Source organism: Thunnus albacares, chromosome 19, assembly GCF_914725855.1.
Source record: "Thunnus albacares chromosome 19, fThuAlb1.1, whole genome shotgun sequence".
NCBI lineage: Eukaryota > Metazoa > Chordata > Actinopteri > Scombriformes > Scombridae > Thunnus > Thunnus albacares.
Genome location: NC_058124.1, coordinates 21,836,356 through 21,853,301, shown reverse-complemented (window position 1 = coordinate 21,853,301; position 16,946 = coordinate 21,836,356). Strand labels below are relative to the sequence as shown.

Sequence of the window (16,946 nt, the reverse complement as noted above, 5' to 3'; positions counted from 1 at the left end):
AACTGTTGTTGGCTTGAGCCAAAGAACTGAGACACAGTGGTTCGATAGCACCATTAGGACATCATATACAAATTTAGGAGTATAAGTGAGGCCTATAGGTAGATACATTTTGCACTTTACAATGCATGTTTATCTGCTAGTTGCCTGACACATACCCATGACATTAGCCTGCACTTTACTTATCCACAGCTTTTGAAATCTACAGATAAATAAGACAAATTCCAGTCTTCTCAAGATAAAAAAACAATTGCAGCAATTGCAATTATCTGCTCAATTATTACAAACTCGGAGGTCCTCAGTTTATGAGTGTCTCAAGGGTCATAAAAAATCTTTGGGTGCTCCACACTAGGAGAGTTGCTGATAAAGTTTGTAGTTTTTGAGGCCCCTCGTCCAATAAAAAAGCTACTCTAACACCCGGTGACATGACAGCATTTCGCCTACTACTTGTCTCCCTTTTCTGCGCCCTATTTGGTGAGTACAGCTGGTTCTTTGCAGCTGTTATATGTTGTCGTTAAATCATGTCAACCCACAGCTGAACAACCTGACTTGTGATTGTTATCTGTTTATTTGTTAACAGTGTACCAGAGTCATGGGGCCTGTGCGGAGGTGGACTCTGACACGGAGGCAGTGGCGGGCAAGGGTTTCAAGCTGGGCTGCATCTCCTGCAAGAAGAGGAGTGAAGTGAAGGGTGCTGCCAACATCGAATGGTACTTCAAGCCCAAAGGAGAGGCTGACTTTTTTCAAGTGAGTGCAAATCCGCCATTGCTTAAGTGTATTTTTAATGAAAGCATCCTTAAAAATCAAACTTCTGCCTAAAGCAGAACACATTAACTGTGGCCCATTCCTCAAGACACAACCTATTAATATACACCCAAGCTTCTCTTCTTTCCTGTGTCTCTCTCACTCACACCCACATATGCCCTCATACATGCTTACCGTCGGTCACACGATAGGGCCCGGTTCTGAGGTTGCCGTTAGGGTTCAGATGGAATCAATCGTTAGAGCTCAATTAGAGCCCTAGAGATGACATACAACTGTGTTGACCTTGAGCTCGATCCTCTGTTTGCCAGCAGAGTGCATGCTGTGATAATGTAGCTGCATATTTAGTTCAGTACATCATTATCACGTTTTGACTTTCATGCCTAAACAAGTCACCTTTTTGATTGGAAAAAAAGAAAAGGACATGTATGAGGATTGGGTCATCCGGATTTTTGTGAGGAATGTCGGGTTAAATTTGTCCTTAAATCCCCTTTACGCAGCATTAAAAACATTTTATTCCCTATGTATACACACATAAATGTTATCTATGTGCATATGCATGCTTTGGAGGTTCATGGGATAATCTGCTTTTGCTACCACCAATCCTCATCAACTCTCACACCATCACAATCCACCAGGTCTCCACCCCCGACACAGAAATAATCCAAAGTTTAATCCAAAATCTGATCTTTAAGATAAGACTTCATCGATGAAATTCACATGTTACAGCAGCACAAGAAACAGTCAAGGAAAGGAAACAGCATTATTAAATGGCATTATTTAAAATAATGAATACATGGTAAGAAATGAAAGAAATTACATTAAAAACTTACAATACTTAGGCCATTTACAGCACATGATTTGTGCATTGTGCAAAAAGTAGTGCAAATATGCAATACATGTGCAAAAGTATCTAGTTTTTTAAATAACACTGACGTCGCTCTGTCACCAGATCTACACCTACAGTGACGGAAGCCCCATCATTGAAAGCGATCAGTTTATGGACCGTGTGGATTGGAACGGAAGTAAAAGGAGCAACGACATCCAAGATGCGTCCATATACCTGCTCAATGTCACCTTCAATGACACGGGCACCTACCGCTGCCTCTTCAACCGCGTCCTCTTTTACGAGAACTACGAGTACAACACTCTGGTCAGCAAGGATGTCCACCTCACTGTGGTGGCTAAAGGTACGATGGAATCAATTGCACTGCTGTATAACTTGGCGTTTGGTGTGTGATATGAGCACAGATTGAGTTACAAGGAGCGGGATTCAAGAACATGCCCTGGAAAATATTAAATAAGTAAAATAATATGCAAAACTGCAAAAAACTGATGAACTTACATGGTGAGATCATCAGATATTCTGTTGATCAAGGTCTTAGAAAGCATTTAATGGATGGGCTTGAAATGGATAGATCATTTTAACACAAATAAGCACAATATTTTCACTGTATGGTATAATTTGTGGTAATTCTGGTGGTGGTTGTTGGTAAAATCTGCGGCTGGCAAAGCTCTGACTTTTCAACATTGGTGCAAGTAGTTGAGTCTTTCCAGACCACAATGAGTAAATCAAAGTTTGTTCTGAGGCTTTGCAGGTTGTTTCAGGTCGTTCAGTTCAACATAAAATGTTTTGTTGGCTGCTATCAAAGCTCTGAAGGCTGTGGAGGGTTTAGATAAATAAGGTTAACATGGGGACGCTAGAGCTACAACGATTTGTCAATATAAACGATCGACAGAAAATGAATCGCCAACAATTTTGATATTCGATTAACTGTTTCAGTCATTTTTGAAGGAAAAATGACAAACGTTTGCTTGTTGCAGCTTTTCTATGTGTCATACATGATAGTAGACAATAGTGAGTGAGAATTTCTTGTAGATTTATACCGTCCCCAAAACATTCAGAATATGCTGTAAAATAGATATATTTTCCTCTTTATTTGTGCTATTTTATGTGGTATGACTAAGAAATGCATTCATGTAGGAACAAAGTGCTAGCACCTTTTAACTTAATGTACATCCTGTTGCCATAAAAAGCAAGCTAAGGAAAGTATAACAAAGGCATAGTCTATGTGTAAGAGCAAAACAATGTTTGAGAAGTAGCAGGACGGAGCTAAAATGTATACGTTTCCGCTATTATCCAGCGCCTGCACTTACAGGGAGGAGTATTAGAGAATGGCAAGTCAGCACCACTGCAGGCTCACTGTCGGAGAGTTTTATTGTCCACTTTGACTCCACACTACCAGCTTGGCAATATCACTTCCATCACATCAAGTTCTATAAAGGCTTGCTTGCAGATATATCATTATGTAATTCACACACACCCCATTCTGTTCTGTAGTCATTTACAAAGACTGGAAATTCACTCAAGCTTTCTCTGCTAAACAAAAACTCCTTTGGATTTGTCGCTCCTTGAACTACACATGTTACTCTCAGCCATTCCTTATGATGACATACCACTGATTGTAATAGGAGACATGAATGTCCATACTGACAAAACCCTAGCAGCTGACTTCCTGTCACTTCTGCCCTCATTTGACCTCAAACAGGCCTCCACCCCTCCCATACACACAAATGGGGCAATACTCTTGATGTGATTTTGACTCGGAACTGCTCCACAGCAAATCTGACTGTCACCCCCTTTACTGTACATCTGTCTGACCACAATTCACGATCACTGTACCGGAACATATCCTCATATTCCTCAGCAACTGGTCTTGTTCTGCCAAAATTTCTGGTCCTTCACGCCGACTATACTTTCTAATTAAGTCTTGGCCACCATGCCTCCTCATCAATCAATCAATGAATTCTCCTCACTCCTTGTCAATGACACTACAGACACACTCTGTTCCTCACTAGCCTCCTCTCTTAACAATCTCTGCCCTCTTACATCCAAACCTGCTCGTGACACCACCTCTATTCCATGGCTCACTGAAGTCATCAGAGAGCAACTCAGAGCAGTGGAGAGAAAATGGCGTAAGTCCAGAGAGCCCACTGACCTCAGTGACTATCAGGGTCTCCTAACATCATTCTCATCCAGTTTTAAAAACAGCTAAGACCACCTACTATCAGAACAAGATCTGTGGCAGCACAGACATTCGGAAAATGTTTTCTGCTTTTAACTCACTCCTCAATCCGCCTCCTCCTCTGCCCTCTAATCTCCTCACTGCAGACATGTTTGCCTCGTTCTTTACTGATAAGGTCTCTGCCTTCTTCCTCTGACTGAGGAGGAAGCCTCCAAACTTCTGCTGGACTCTCATCCCACTACCTGTCCACTGGACCCAATACCATCCAACCCTCTACAGACCATTTCCCCCGCACTTAACCCTGCAGTCACACACATCATCAACTCCCCACTTTCAACAGGTGTCACCCCGCTGCTCAAAAAACCTGCACTCAACCCAGCCCAGGTTGAAAACAACAGACCAATTTCACTCCTGCCCCTCCTATCAAAAATACTTGAGTGCACAGTCTTTCACCAAGTCTCTGAATTCCTTTCTGAGAACAACCTGTACGATCCGAATCAGTCTGGCTTTAAGCAGGGTCACTCTACCGAGACCGCACTACTGTTGGTTATGGAATCACTGTGTTCAGCTAGAGCTGCTGGTCAGTCCTCAGCCCTTTTGCTGCTTGATCTGTCAGCTGCCTTTTTACACATTTAACCACCAAATCCTCCTCTCCATACTCACTGAGCTTGGTATTTCAGGATCTGCCCTCCGCCCCGCCAGTTCATGTCCTACCTCTCAGGGAGATCTTTTAGAGTATCTTGGAGAGGAGAAGTGTCCAAACCACACAGCTTGTCCACAGGCGTTCCTCAAGGGTCAAGGCTCGGTCAACTTCTTTTCTCAATATACACCACCTCACTTTTCGCAAAAATCTGCTCCCATGGTTTTTCATACCTTATATCATTGCTGTGCTGACGATATCCAGCTCTTCCTATTGTTCCTGCCAGAAGACTACACAGTCTCAGTTCAGGTCTCATCATGCCTTGCTGATACATCAGCATGGATGAAAGAACACCACCTTCAACTCAACCTCTCTAAAACCAAGCTCCTTGTCATCCCAGCCAGTCCTTCCATACAAAAAAAACATCAGCATCCAGCTCGAATCAACCCAACTCATGCCCACAAAGTCTCCCTGAAACTTGGGTGTCATGATTGATGACCAACTAACCTTTAAGGTTCACATGACCTCAATTGCTCGGTCATGCCAGTTTGCCCTGTGCAACATCAGAAAGATCAGACCCTACCTGTCTGAGCATGAACCACAACTCCTGGTACAGGCTTTCATAACATCACGCATTGACTACTACAACTCCTTACTGGCAGGCCTCCCTGCATGTACATTCAAACCTCTGCAGATGATCCACAACGCGGCGGCATGCCTGGTCTTCAGCAGCCCCAAAACAGCACATCACCACACTGTTGATATCCCTCCACTGGCTCTCAGTTGCTGCCCGCATCAAATTCAAAACCTGGACACTCACTAACAAAATAGCAACTAAAACAGCTCCAGCCTACCTGAACTCCCTCATTCAGGTCTACACTCCCTCCCGCTCACTACGCTCTGCCAATGAAAGGCGCCTGTTACCACCACCACAACAGGGCCTTAAGTCACTAGCTAGACTCCTCTCTTCTGTAGTTCCCCGGCGGTAGAACGAGTTACCAAACTCTGTTTGATCTGCAGAGTCCCTCTCAATCTTTAAGAAAAGACTAAAGACCCAGCTCTTTCACGAACACCTCTGCACTTGATAGACTAAAGACAATGTAAAGAAAAAATGAAGAAAAATCTGCTTCTATGCACTCTATGCTCTGCCTGTTGGCACCTACGTCCTGTCGGACTCAAACTTAACTTTATGACACTTACTCACGTTGTTCTCTCTCTGACTAGATCCTTGCCTGTGTTGTATCAGCTCTCAGATGTACGTTACTGGGGATAAAAGCATCTGCTAAATTACATTGTTGAATGCAATTCCAAATGAAGGTTACAGCCACTAGTTATTTTGAAATGAGTTATGGATTTTGAGGTAGAAAACATATGTGTCCCTCTTGATTAAAACCCAGCTGTTTCAAATGTCTGTGTCTCACAGTTAGCCTGCACAATCTCCCAGAAGACACTCCTCAACGATGAGAAATCAAGAAGAAGATTGTGCAGTTGATTGCATCTGCAGCTGCATGCTGTCTTTAGATTCACTCTAACACATCATTTCTAGATTGGATCCTTTCTGTGAGGGGGTAAACGCCAGATAGTTTCTGCTTAGTAAGAGCCTTGTCAGGTTGCCTCTTCAGTGTTTTGTCTGATGACTTGATTTCCTGCCTCCCTCCGCACAGCCACCAGAGGTACAGCTTCCATCGTGTCGGAGGTCATGATGTACGTGTCCATCATCGGCCTACAGGTCTGGCTCCTCATAGAGATGATTTACTGCTACAGAAAAATAGCAGCAGCCGGAGAAGAAGCACTACGGGAAGCCGCGTAAATATATTTTGTTACATATATGTGCATATGCTCATGAGATTGGAAAACCTTGTCACTCAAAATGTGATGATTTGGTTTTTACTTCAATGTGACATTATATTGTATATATATGTTTATGCAGGTTGAGGAAAAATCTCTTTTTGCAACCCTTTAAATTCTAACCCTTTAAAACATTTTGGAGATACAAGGTTTTTATCTCATAGCAGCAAACCCCTTTAGAAAAGATGTGTGTTGTAAAGCTTGAAACAACACACATCTGAGTTACTTTGCATGTTAAAAAATTCCCAAACTAGCCACTCTGATGTGTTCATTGCTTTGAAATGTTTGAATGTTACATGAATGCTGCCCTGCTGTCACTTCAAATAAATCATTCCTTTGGTTCAAAGATCTTTCCCCCAGCACCGGTCTTGTTATCCACTTATTTTTAAGATTATCACTGTTTCCATTGTGTTTGTGTGTTCTCACTTGTGTCTCTTTGTCTAACGTCTCACACTCCCTCTGTCCACTTGTCGTGTTTTCGTCTTGTCCGTCCCATCCTCCTCCCTAGTCAAAACCAAAACCAAAACCTCCCTCCTGTAAGTCAAAAAAGGAACAAAGACTTGTCATAAAACCATAGCTGTGTTTTTTTGGTTTTTTTTGCATTTTTCACCCATGTCACTGTCCTAAAGTAAAAACGTTTTTCATAACCACTAAAAGTTTTTTTTTTCTCTCTTTTCCCTCCAGAAATGCTGAATATTTAGCGATCGCCTCGGAAAGTAAAGATAACTGCGCAGGGGTTCAAGTTGGAGAATAGCAAAGGTATGTTGTGATCTTGCAGCGAAAATGTACAGCATCATTCCACAGTTAGCTATGTAACTTCAACGTGTCACAACCTTTTACATAATTTGAACTTCTATCAGAAACACTAAAGAAATTAAACGTCCCTTTTGTTGTATTGTAGGATATCAGGCACACTGAGTCTATTGTTGACCCATTTGAACCAGTGACAAGGGACATATCATGCTTTTTTTGATGTTGTGTAATAAAGAGACGGGAGCTGAAGCAGCGTGTGTCAGACAGAGACTGAACTGAAAGGGCTGCATAAAGAGCCAATATGAGATAGATAAGGATTCTTTTGTGTTTAATTGTCAAGATATTGCAGAAAAGCCCCAGAATATAAATATAGATCTAGAAATATGCATGGTATGTCCCCTTTGAACTATTTAGCCAAAGCTCATGTATGGCTGCTTGTGTTTAGACCCTCTTAAATATTTGAGAACTTCAGCTTCTTTTGTTGAAAAACTGACGAACACGAGCAGATGAACACGAAAACAGCCTTTTAGTGTCAAACTCTGCACATAACGTCACTCTGCACAGTGTAGCTCAAACATCCAACTGGAGGAACAAGAAGAAAAACACATTTTTGAGCGGAGGGGGACTTTAAACAATACCCAGCCTGTATTCTAACGTATTTACAGACTGTTTTATATTTTATAAATTCAACTATTGAAATAACATGCTGTCTTTATTTTTAGGCTTTTTACATGGACTGAAAACATCCCTCCACCTTCTGACCTGCATGAGACCAACTTGGGGGGAAAAAAAAAAAAACTCCTTTCCATCTCAACTCTCTATTTTACCTTTTCCTTGATAAAGGTCACAAATGAATATGAAGTACAAAGAGAGCATGGTACCAGCACTGTATATAGTATACTGCGCGCAAAAGCATGTTCTGCACTTATGTGAGAAAAACCATTATGCATTAATGAGCCACATTGTCGAAAGCATACACTTTACATACAGTATTTCTTTTAAGTATTATGTAGTCATACATTTATATAAAATTCACTAATACAACGGGAGTCTGTTGGACTTTATGAGAGTGATTGTCAAAGAAAGATTTTTACTAAATCATCACTACCTTATGTATAAATAATGAGACACACAACATGTATGGTAAGGTTATATATAAAATAGAACATGGTGGACTATGATAGACCGTCTTTCCAGTTTAACTGCTAGTACATTCAATGAAACCTTAAGATGTACTAATAAAAACTGAGAAAACACATGTGATTGAGTGGTCTGGTGTTGATGGTAATAACACATCTGCATAGACATTTTGCTGATTTGTCTGATTCATATTTTAGAAACAAGTGACAACAACGCAGTTTCCTTCCAATCAATATTTTTTATTTCACTGTAGCTGCAGCACTCTCACATTAAGATCTATTGTAACACGTCATCGGATTCACACCCACTACCACCACACAGTCAATGGGAACCAATCAAATTCCCAGATTTACAAGCCATATCATTCCTAGAGCAACCGAAACCTCTCAGCAAACCGATATCTCCTTACAGCTGTAACACACAGTCCGTTCCGGGGTACTGAGGCAAGTTGAGCTGGTACTTCCTCTCCAGGCCGGGCGGCACAAAGCGGCCACCCAGGAAGTGGTAGCGTCCTCTGAACAAGGAAGCTGATTTCTTGGGCGCAGTGAGAGAGATGAGCATGTCAGGCTGGAGGCCATCTGTACTACTGCCCTGCTCCACATCCCAACCTTTAAAAAAAAAAAAAAGATATCACAACCTTTTTTTTTTTTTAGGGGGAGAGTGAATGAGCACAATAAAAGTTAAGACAATATGGGGATTCGTTTTGTCAAAATGTCTTGGTTTGATCTGATGTAGCACTAGAGGAAAAGGTCAAAGGGTCACCATAATTGACAGGTTTCTTCCTTTTGGGAGCATGAACGTGCACAACAAATTTCATGCAAATTCAGCTATTGATTTTCAAGATTCATTACACACAGAGAGACAGATATACTTACTATAGTATTTCCATTTTGTGCTACTTAATACTTCTACTCCACTACATTTATGTCACTGTGATGGTTACAAGTCACTTTTCAGATCAATAGTTTATATGTAAAACATGAAGTTTATTAAATATGCATTAATATAGATGAAACTACTTTACATGTATAAGTTGTTAAAATGAGCTCACTGCTTACATGTACATGAATCAGTATTAATATTCCAATAATACATACAATACGGCCATTTTGCGTAATAATTTACTTTTGATACTTCAATTACATTTTGCCACTTACCTCTAGTATGCACTAGTACTTCTAGTAGCCACATGCTGGTATTTGGTGAATTGTTTATGTTGTAATCACATGATATGTGTGTTCTAACATTATTTAAGTTCATCCAGTAGTTTATGTGTAGCTTATGTACAGTTTAAGTATATTTGGAAAAGAATGGCAGATACACTTTGCTGAAGTTATGTATATAGTTGCTATTATTTTGTTCTTATGTGCTGGAATACATTAACATATACTTTATTTTCGTTATTTGCGACAGTGGACAGTGTCGTAAGGCAGTTTTAATGCACGTGTATATACTTCTGTAACCATTACTGCTTCCTCAAAACACCTTCACAACTGCCAATTACAATGATTTGATGTTTTTGCTTAACAAGTAACTGATCAATTTAACAAAAACAACTATGTTTGATCTACATTTAAACCCTCTAGAGAGGCTGTTGAGCACAGGGAGGATAATACATTTAATAAAATCAATGAAAGAACAGAGAGTATATTGGGTGGCAATCTGTGAGGCAGCACTTATGTGATGAAATTTCATCAACATGGTCGGAACTTACACTTTTGTTAAGTAAATTTAGTACAAATCCATCTTGCTCTCCTTGGAAAGTGTCAAGTGTGAGGACTGACCTGAGGGGATGTCGATGCTGGCTAAGGGGACCGTGGTCTTCTTCAGCACGTTGAGGATGGATCCAAAAGGCTCTCGCACAGCCCCCTTAAAGCTGAAGCCAAATATGGCATCTATGACCAGGTTGTAGGCCTCGTCGATCAATTTGGCCTGAGAAGACATCCACATAAATCAATCATTTATATCAATAATCAATCAATTAATCAATAATCTGCCTTTTAATCTCAGGAAGTACCTCTTCACACTTTGGAAACCCTAAAAAATGTGCTATAAAGTACAAATCTGTCACATGTCTGTAAAAATACCATCTGTAAAACCACTAATACTTTTTCTGCATCATTATTTATTTATTTTTTTTAAGTGAGATGAGACAAAACAGGTGATACAAGACAAGACAGAACGTAATACAATGGATGACATGACAGGATTCACGCAACAGGACAAAACATGCATTGAGGATGTCTAGCAGTAACAGCAGAAAAGAAAAAAATCAAACGTTAGTACTGTTATAATTAGTACTGTTATAATTAGTACTGTTAGTAATGTTAGTATGGAAGACTGTTATACAGGATTCCTGTGTGTGTGTGTAAGTGTAGAGGAGCCCCCCTCGCGTCCCATCCACCTGACCGCACCCTTCTTTTCTTCCAAATTTAAGGATGGACTTTTTTTTACTGTTGCATGGATCTGGGGTTTTCCATTCCTTTGCCGCCTCCAGACCCTGGGGAGGAAGCTGACTGAGGCGCCAACTCACCCATCCTGAACAGCCCCCTGAACCAATGGGAGAGAGCCTGTTCCTGCAGGGAGAGAGTTTCTTTTCCTTCCCATTTTCTTTCTCCTCTCCCGACCCCCCCCCCGACTCGCCCCACCCCAAAAGACAACAGACCAGGACACCTCAGCTAGTAAGATTCAACCGAACAGACGAGGAAAAAAGGAGCAAACACAAAAGTTGAACAGTAATAATAGAGAAAAGAAAAAAAAGCAAAATGTAGAGATACTGGGGTGGAGCTGGTGCGCTGTTTTTTCAGCATGATTCATTTGTGTGTGTTCTGCAGCTTGTGTGCATCAACAGTAGTGATAATGGGGTTGTGATTTGAAGTAATGCATTTGTTGTATGTGTTAGTCCTATAATTGACAATAGCATTAAAAATGTTAGCAGGAGTAAAAGTGATGGTGCTAATAGCAGATAATAACAATAACCATTGGTGATGCTAATAATAATATGACTCATTATTCTGCTACGACCTCAATAATAAACATAAAGTAGAATTAACACCTTTATGACAATATCAACAAAAACTGAAGATGTATAAGCTTCATAAAAGTAGACTTTATAGCAGAGCTGTTGTATTGGATTATATTAGATTACACAGGCGTTCCTAATAAAGTGAACGGTGAGTGTATTTCCTACGTTTATTGAGGTTTTCTTCTGTTGGGAGTTTTGGTGTAAATATTTTCTAATTCTTTGTTTTTTAGGTCCAGATGATTTTCATGTGTTGTCTCTGTTTCCTTTTTGTTAAATTAATATTGTAGATTATTTTTCTCTGGATTTCTGTTTTTGCAGTTTCCCAGATTATTGTTCTTATTTTAAGAGTCGTTTATGTCCGTGAAGGATGGCGACTCTTTCCTATTAAAGTTTGGGTCTTTAAGCAACGTGATAGTGAAGCGCCATCTGGAGGGTTGTTTAGGGAACTGTTTACTGTGTAGATGTAATGAAATAGGAGCATGATTGATCACTAATTATTATAATTGAGTGGATTGAGCTATCAGCTATGTCCTGCATGATCTATTTACTGTTTAGGAAGAGTTCTGCACAGAAGAATAAATGATAAAAATTCTTTTACTGTTGGATTATTTAGTTGCAAACTGTCATCAAGTCCAAACTCCTCCATATTCTGTTTTATTATTTATGGATTTCCATTTCCTGCTTGCTGTTGCTGTTCAGTCTACTGCCGAGTTGAGTCTGTGAAATTACATAATAATGTGAAGAATCTGTGATCTAAGAATCTAATCTATTTGCTATGATCAGATTTTTGTATTGTTGATTGATAAGATAATAAATCTGCCGTCTGGGTCAATAATGGTGGAGATATGAGTTAATGGGATTCTCCTGTGAATCAGAGTTTGACATACGGGTTTCTTGAAGTAGGCAGATATCTGGATTTAATTGATTTAAGTGAATAAATATTTTATTCCTTTTAGCTTGGGAGACAATCCCACTTATATACCAGCTTAGGAATTTAAGTGGAGCCATGATTCAGGATTATTGGTGAAATGCATCCTGGTAAATGCTTGCTTTGAGTTGTGTGTGTGTGTGTTTGTGTGTGTCTGTGCTGTCACTAGATGTCATAAGAGAGGGGGAAATAATAGCAACAAACACAACAATAAACACTTACATATACACATGTAAACAAACATAGTAGTACACAACAAGAGATATTAGAGAGATAGGGGAGAATGATGGAAGAGGTTCGGATTTTAATGAGCGATGTAACAGCTGCTGAATGTTTGATGGGACGTAGTGAATCAGAAAAGCCATGGAGTGGTAGAGCTGTCCTTCTATGTATAGTTTGTCCACAACCAGGTTGTTGTTTCAGGGAGCTTTACGTCATTGAGTTTGTATTTTGTACTTTTCCAGTCGCCTTCCTTTGCTTTTAATGAGCTCCTTGTGTTTGAAATGTTCCGGTCTGGCGATGACGGGTCGGGGTGATTTGTTAGTGCCAGACAGTGATCGCAGGTGGAAAGTGACCTGGTTCACGGTGTCGGGTCGGGAGCATCATTAATTATAATTTATACTGCCTATGTGTTGATTGGTTCAAATGAAAACTCACCGTTGCAATTACCCTATTTCCCCACAGGGATCATTTATTTAATCTAATCTAGACTGAAAGCTCACTAATTTAGTAATGTCTGTTTATGTGTCATTTATAGCTTGAAATAAAACGCAGACTCATAAACACAATATGCAGAAGAATTTTCTTAACTGATAAATTACTGGTGAACAAACCTCAGGCATCTCAGTCAGGAAGGGGATCTCCATTTTCTGGCACTGTGTGGTCAGACCCTGGAACAGCGGTTTGTTTGGCCTCTTCGGGTACAAGATGGTGGGCTCATAACCCTGAGAGAGGACACACAAGACATGAAGAAAAAAAATCACTCTTAGTTTGATAAATGACTTCCACTTCACTCTGCACAGACCAGGATTCACTGCTGCTTCTGTGGTTTTTATTTAGCAATAACTGTCCTTCAGTCGTCTACTGTTGATGCCACTTTGCCCAAATGAAATCAGAATCTCAGCACAGCACATTAATCCAGTGTGCTGTTCAGTATCTGTTACTGTCACACAAGTGTAGGACACTCACAAAAAGTTTAAGATGTCTGGCACAGACCAAGCCATCACCTCCGTTGTTACCTGGACCACAGATCACCAACAGCGAAGGTTTGGGCTTCACCAGAGAACTGAGCGGATACGCCTGCAGGAAACAACAGACACAATATCAATGCAGCACTGCAACACAGCTATTATTGACCAGGAAATGTAGGTTTTCTTTACAGCTGCATCTCAAGGGAAATGTTTCTAGGGAAGGAAGTTTGGAGGACGGAGTAACCTGATTATTCACCTCTTCAGACAGTAATCTGATTTAGACATATCAATGAGCTGTAAATGAGAAAATCTGGTTTCCTTTTATTTCCTTTAGCTTCGTTTTTGCTGAAGAAACCAAGTATAGCTGATATCTGAAAGGTCTTTCAGTTGTGTGAATAGAAAATACTGCAGTAATGGAAAATAAGAGAAATTATTTATTAAGTCTCTGAGAGAAGTAGAGATAGAAAATAGAAACTAGAGAATTTGGGAAAGCAAAAATTTCTTAGTCTGCAATATTTAGTTGTAAAAGTGAGCAGAAAGCTGGTCATGATTTGATCCCTTTGAGGTGACAAGTGATAAATCCGATCCGAACCGCATGTGTGTTTAATAATCAGACTCAACACAGCAGATGTAAACACTCCAGATTTCTGCCTTAAACTCGTCACCATGAGCCCCGATTGATGTCTCACCCTGGTGACGGCTGTAGCGCAGCTGAGGCCCGCCAGCTCCATCAGCTGGTCCACACTGAAGCCGTACTCGCTGAAGAGCTCCTCATCGATGTGCTGGGCCTCCTCCTGCCTGCGGACCATCTACAGGTCAGTCTGAACCGTCTACACACATGCAGTCTGTAAATGCTTCAATCGTTCTGTATATAATGTATACCCGAGATATTTGATGGTCTGGGCCATGGTGGATGCTGCTCTGCTACCGTTACACTCCTTCTTGTGGTTGACAGCTGCAGCGGACAGAGGACATGTCCCTGTCTGAGCGAGGATTGCCGTGGCCCGTGAGGTCACCAGGAAGCCGATCCCAAACAGGGCCCGCGCACTCAACATCCAGATGGATCCAAAGTCCTGGAACAGAAGAGATCGCAGTGATCTACAGTGGACTGAAGAAGTGAATCCTCACATCAGCAGCATGACTAAATGAAATAACAGAAGCGTAACTGTCAAAACAAGAAACTTTTACGGGAAGACGACTCAAATGCTGATGTACATTTTCCCCACTCATGAAAGCTACTGAAGTCACTTCCTCCTTTTCTCTGTTACTTGCATTTTTCTTTGCTCTCATCTTCTACCTGCAGATATCGATCATCCCGCTGCTCTCAGCTACTGATAAATATGCTTTACAGAAAGTGATGAGGCACGAATTCTTGATGCCAAAGTAAACTGCATTTTACTTTCTTCAGTGTACTTTTGTATTTCAATATATGAGTCAACTGTCTGAACTTGACTGGACTGCATGATAAGTATCTATTATATGACGTCACATCAGACAGAATCATTCTGTGTTGAAATATCAAGTATGATTGCAATTAACCATCTAATTATTATCAATTATTCTGTTGATTCTTTATGATTAATTGATAGATCATTTGGCCAATAAAGAAAATAATGAAAAAATAACGATCACAATTTCCTAGAGCCCAAGTTCAGATTGTTTGTTTGTGGTAGTGTTGAAATGATTTGTCTATAAATGTATTACTTCAGTGACAGAAAAATAGATGGCAACAATTTTTAAGTCATTTATTGAGCAAAAAATGCAAAAGACTCTAGTTCTGGCTTCTTAAATGTGAAGATTTGCTGCTTTTCTCTATTTAATATCATTGTTCATTGAATTTACTTGGGTTTTTGACTGTCGATTGGACAAAAAAAGGCATTTGGAGGACATCACCTTGGGCTCTGGGAAACTGTGATTCAGTATTTTATAGACTAAACCATTAATCTCAAAAATAATCAACGTATTAATCAATTAGTTGCAGCCAAACCCAAAGATATTCAGTTTACCATGATATGACACAGAGAAAAGCAAAAACTCTTCATGCTTGAGAAGTTGAAACTGCAAACATTTGGCATTTTTTTTCTAGATTAAGGGTTAGAAAAGGATTAAATAATCAAATTATCAAAATTTACATTTGACAGGTTAATTTTCTCTCAGTGGGCTAATCAATAAATCAGCTAATCCTTCAGTAAACATCAAAACATAGTAATTAATAATTATGTTGTTTTATTTCATTATGAAAGGAAAAAATAATAAAGTCTGCCTCATGACAGTTTAGTGAACATTGAAAATATTTTAATTTACAACAGTCAGATCAATTTCATGAACATACAGTAAACTTGACAACTTATTACGTGACTTTGCACATATCAGCTGATCTAACTATTGTGTGTTTCACTCAGTTCTAACAGTAAATAACAACTAGCTGGCTAGCCTTTGATAAACGTGACAGGTGAGGTCATTTAAAAGGTTTGTTTAGTGGCATCTTATAAATAGATTCGATAGACTAAAACACAATAAATCCATGTAGATTAATTCAGACACAATCTAAAGTTACAGGCTGTGTTTAGTTTATGTAAACTGTTAGCTAACGTCTGCTATGAGCTGCAAATTGATGTCGTAACAAAAGATTATTAGTGAAACTCACCAAATGTTAGCAAGTTTCCCCAGAAATTAATTCCACATGCACGTTATCCTATAAAAACAATGCATTGATTCAACTTACAGAACAATAATAAACTGATAAAGTACAGCAGCCGGGCAGGCTTGTGTCTAGATGGGTAACCCTATGTTTGCGAAACTCTCGCGAGATTTGCACGCGTTGTTTCCATTGTGTTTCTTAATCGTTGTACAAAATAATGATGTTTTATGATGTGACAACGCTGTAGTTAAGGTCTGGTTATGTTTAGGCACAAAAAACACTTGGTTAGGTTTAGAGAAAGACCATGGTTTGGGTTAAGATGATCATTCTCGCGAGATCTTTCGCAGTTTTGCACCTCAACGGTATCACCGACTTCCGGGTTTGAATCAAAGGAACCTATAAAAAAGGAAGGTTCATATTTTATTATTTTTTTTATCTCAATGAGGTCTTCCTGGTAAAATAAAGATAAAATGAAAAATAAAAAGTAAAAATAGAAATAATTCATAATACACAATTCTGGAGTAAAAGTAAGCAAGTAACTTTATTTAAATTGCACTTTTTGAGAGCAGAGATGTCACAAAGTGCTTCACAGAGGAAATAAAGTATAAACATACATACAGACATAAAACACAATTTAAAAAAAATCAGAAATAAATAGAAAATAGAAAAATTACACAAGGGCAAGTCTAAACAAATGGGTCTTGGGCTGTTTTTTTAAAGTTGTCCACAGATCCAAAGGGAGAGAGTTCCAAAGTTTAGGAGCCACAACCTCAAAAGCACAGTCTCCTTTGGTTTTAAGCACAGATCGAGAATCAACCAGCAAACCCTGATCCGAGGACCAGAGACCAGTGCAGAAGCATTATCAGTAAAATGTACCTAAAGTATCAAAAAGTCCTCATAGATAATTTATTCAACAAGATTTTGCATTTTCTTTTATCTGTTGATCTGCTTCTTTCACTGTCAAACATAAACATGGTGGTAAATATCTGCAGCAAA

At 39.6% G+C, this 16,946-nt stretch overlaps 2 protein-coding genes across 3 annotated transcripts; one reads left to right on the top strand and one right to left on the bottom strand.

Annotated features, from left to right (window-relative positions):
- Positions 1-355: 355 nt before the first annotated feature.
- scn1bb (sodium channel, voltage-gated, type I, beta b) lies at positions 356-7,810 on the top strand. The gene is made up of 6 exons (XM_044336017.1): positions 356-471; positions 578-744; positions 1,712-1,949; positions 6,090-6,231; positions 6,958-7,032; positions 7,749-7,810. The coding sequence occupies exons 1-5, from the start codon at positions 423-425 to the stop codon at positions 7,025-7,027; spliced, it is 666 nt and encodes a 221-aa protein (XP_044191952.1). The 5' UTR covers positions 356-422; the 3' UTR covers positions 7,028-7,032; positions 7,749-7,810.
- A 574-nt stretch (positions 7,811-8,384) lies between these two features.
- naxe (NAD(P)HX epimerase) lies at positions 8,385-16,139 on the bottom strand. Of its 2 annotated transcripts, none has more exons than XM_044336016.1 (7): positions 16,035-16,139; positions 14,192-14,382; positions 13,999-14,107; positions 13,308-13,418; positions 12,953-13,063; positions 9,951-10,098; positions 8,385-8,774 (listed from the first exon to the last, which is right to left on the bottom strand). In XM_044336016.1, the coding sequence occupies exons 2-7, from the start codon at positions 14,362-14,364 to the stop codon at positions 8,572-8,574; spliced, it is 855 nt and encodes a 284-aa protein (XP_044191951.1). In that variant the 5' UTR covers positions 14,365-14,382; positions 16,035-16,139; the 3' UTR covers positions 8,385-8,571. The 2 variants fall into 2 exon arrangements, with proteins under 2 accessions (XP_044191951.1, XP_044191950.1); XM_044336015.1 differs by having other exon boundaries at positions 15,957-16,133.
- Between the last annotated feature and the right edge of the window lie 807 nt (positions 16,140-16,946).